Source organism: Callospermophilus lateralis, chromosome 11, assembly GCF_048772815.1.
Source record: "Callospermophilus lateralis isolate mCalLat2 chromosome 11, mCalLat2.hap1, whole genome shotgun sequence".
In the NCBI taxonomy this organism is placed as follows: Eukaryota; Metazoa; Chordata; class Mammalia; order Rodentia; family Sciuridae; genus Callospermophilus; species Callospermophilus lateralis.
The window spans coordinates 49,870,383-49,873,476 of record NC_135315.1 but is presented as its reverse complement, the minus strand read 5'-3'; the positions used below and the strand labels follow the sequence as shown (position 1 = coordinate 49,873,476).

The window sequence follows — 3,094 nt, the reverse complement described above, 5'->3', positions numbered from 1 at the left end:
AAGGACAGCAAAATTGACATCACTAAATTGACACTTTCATACCTTTTGTATGAAGGTAATCATACAAAAAAAAAAATCTAGGAAGGCTTGGGGAATCTATAGGCAGTCACACCAGGAGGAAGGAAGGAGTTAAAAAATACACATCTCTCCATTGGCTAAAACATCACTGATGGAGTAAATGTTGAAACACCCCAAAGTGGTGAACTGTGGCAATGTATGAAGTAAATACATGAAACTTCTTACTCGAACCATCCAAAATGAAGGGGGAGGAAAAATTTGTGAGACATCTCTCCTCTCCTCTCCTCTCTTCTCCCCCTCTGTCCTCCCCTCTCCCTCTCGTCCATGAGGCACTGTCTTCCAGCAATGTGATAAGAGCAGTTGACTTGGACACAGGCTGCAGATTGGTTCATCAAAATCATCACATAATTCCCTGAGTTATGATCATTATATAAGCTGCTTCTTGGGCGTTTTTCCATTGAGAGAAGATGAACCTCTGTAGACAAAAGAACCTCCTGGACAAGGTTTCCAGCTCATCTCCTGTTTCTGTTCTCTTTATTAGCTCTCTGTGGCCACTGCATCCGAACACAACTTCAGAGAGGGAGAAATGTTCAATCACACCAGAGTGACCCAATTCATCCTCAGGGGCTTCTCAGACATCCCAGAATGGAGATTAGTGGTCCTCTTAGTTTTCTCCTTGGTCTACGCCTTTGCCCTCCTGGGGAATATCTCGGTTATCATAGCTGTGGTTAGAGACAGCCACCTCCACTCACCCATGTACTTCTTCCTGAAGAATCTGTGTTTTGTGGATCTGAGCTACACCTCAGTCACCATCCCCAAGGCACTGGAAACCACCCTTCAGGGATCTGGTGTCATTTCCTACTTTGAGTGTGTCACTCAGCTTTACATGTTTTTTACACTTGCTTCGACTGAGTGCTTTCTGCTCACGGCCATGGCTTATGACCGATGCATGGCCATCTACAGGCCCTTGCTCTATGGGGCCATCATGAGTCAGAGGCTTTGCTGTGCCTTGGTGGTCCTGGCCTGGGTGGGCGGGGCCCTCTATGCAGCCTTCCTGGCCCTCAACACCTTCTCCCTTCCCTTCTGTGGGCCCAACATTGTTGAGCACTTCTTCTGCGACATTCCTCCTCTCATGAGACTCTCCTGTGCCGACTTCCACTCCAGCGAGGAGATGGTCTTCGCTGTGAGCAGCTGCGTCATCATGAGCTCCTTTGCCCTCACAGTCCTCTCCTACATCCGCATCATCTCCACCCTCCTGCAGATGCCCTCCGTGGATGGCCGGTGGAAGGCCTTCTCCACTTGCTTCTCCCACCTGACCACGGTCCTTCTGTTTTACACCAGTGCAAGCTTCACCTACTTGAGGTCTGCGTCTCAGTACTCCCCCACCCAGGGTCGCCTGGCATCCATTTTCTACTCCATCCTCACCCCTTCCTTGAATCCTGTCATCTACTGTCTCAGGAACCGAGACATGAAGGTCGCGCTACACAGACTGTACTGTCAGAGAAAGTTCTGAGCGCTAGTGACCGCACAGTGTGGGCTCTTGTCCAGGGGTCTGATGACCAGGGGGTGCAGACAAACCTTACCCCATTCCTCCCCCTGCATCCTGCTGATCCTTCCCCCTGAAGACCCCTCCCCACACTGCCACCTGCTGCTTGGCTTCTCTCTCCAGATGATCTTTTGCTTCAGTGGTTTTATATACTTTTCCAACACAGAAAAACAAATTGTGATTTCTTCAGATTTTACATTAAAAATCACTTCTTTTTTTATATTTATTTTTTAGTTGGACACAATAGCTTTATTTATTTATTTTTATGTGGTGCTGAGGATCGAACCCAGGGCCTCACATGTGCTAGATGAGCGCTCTACCGCTGGCCACATCCCCAGCCCCCACCCTAAAAATCATTTCTAAAAAAAAATTCTTCTTCCATCCAGTGTATCTGTAAGAATTCATGTTCTTTTTTTTTCCTCCTCTGAGCTTTTCTTATATGGTACTCTCAAATCTTTATCATCATTCTCATGTAATGGCCCCTAATCTTGAATTTTAATCTTTCTCTTGACACTGTGTCTTTGAATGTAACATAAGGAACACATTTTTAACCTTTCTAAAATCTACTTATTCCTTTCCCTCTCTTTCAAAATGCCTTACTATTCCTAATTCAGCTATTTAGCCCATACTCTGCTTAGATCTTGAGCCAATGAATAGAACCTGTTCTCATTTCATCTTTGAAGTTGTTGAAAATGGAAAGCCATATTGAAATGAAAATGGAAATGGAAAGCTATCTATATGCTCTATCACTGAGCTATAATCCCAGAGCCAATAATCTGATTTTAGACATTGTTTAGCTTTTGACAGCTCCTTCTTTGCAATAGCACCAAGTTAAATAACATAAAAAGTTTTGTTGTTATCTATGTGATAGAGTGCAATGAACATTGATAATCACATGATTTGGGGTATGAAATGATTGACAACTTTTTAAAAGTCAAATAAATATAAAGCAGGTTTTTGTATCCCAGAAGGTAGTTATTGTGTGAATATTATGAGTTACTTTATTCTATAAGTTTTCTCAATGCACAAAAAATGACAAAGTGCTCATTGAAAGTGGGTCTAAGTTAGTTGAAATGTATGTTAGGAATTCAAGGTCAAAACACTGACAAAATAAAGCCATATAAAATGATAAAAAAAAATAAAGAAAGAAAAGAAAAGAAAACAGCAGGAAGTGGTGGCACATGCCTGTAATACACTGACTCGGGAGGCTGAGGAAGGAGGATCACAAGTTCAAAGCCAGCCTTAGCAAAAGTGAGGTGCTAAGCAACTCAGTGAGACCCTGTCTTTAAATAAAATACAAAATAGGGCTGGGATGTGGCTCAGTGTTCGAGTGCCCCTGAGTTCAATTCCTGGTACCAAACAAAAATAAAAACAGAACCAGAAAGAAGAGAGAAACTAAAAAAATAATAACAAATATGAAAGAATTATGAATGTTGTAGATGTTGAATTAATTCTTTCAATAATTACTAGAAATGTAAATGTCCAAAACAAGACAGAGTTGATTACAAAAATCAATTATATGCTACTTAC

General features: G+C 42.4%; 1 protein-coding gene across 1 annotated transcript; it reads left to right on the top strand.

The window, feature by feature from the left end:
- Positions 1 to 604: 604 nt before the first annotated feature.
- Positions 605 to 1,531, top strand: LOC143642286 (olfactory receptor 5AR1-like). The gene has a single exon (XM_077110601.1). It carries the CDS (start codon positions 605 to 607, stop codon positions 1,529 to 1,531), a length of 927 nt encoding a protein of 308 aa, XP_076966716.1.
- The last annotated feature ends 1,563 nt before the right edge of the window (positions 1,532 to 3,094 follow it).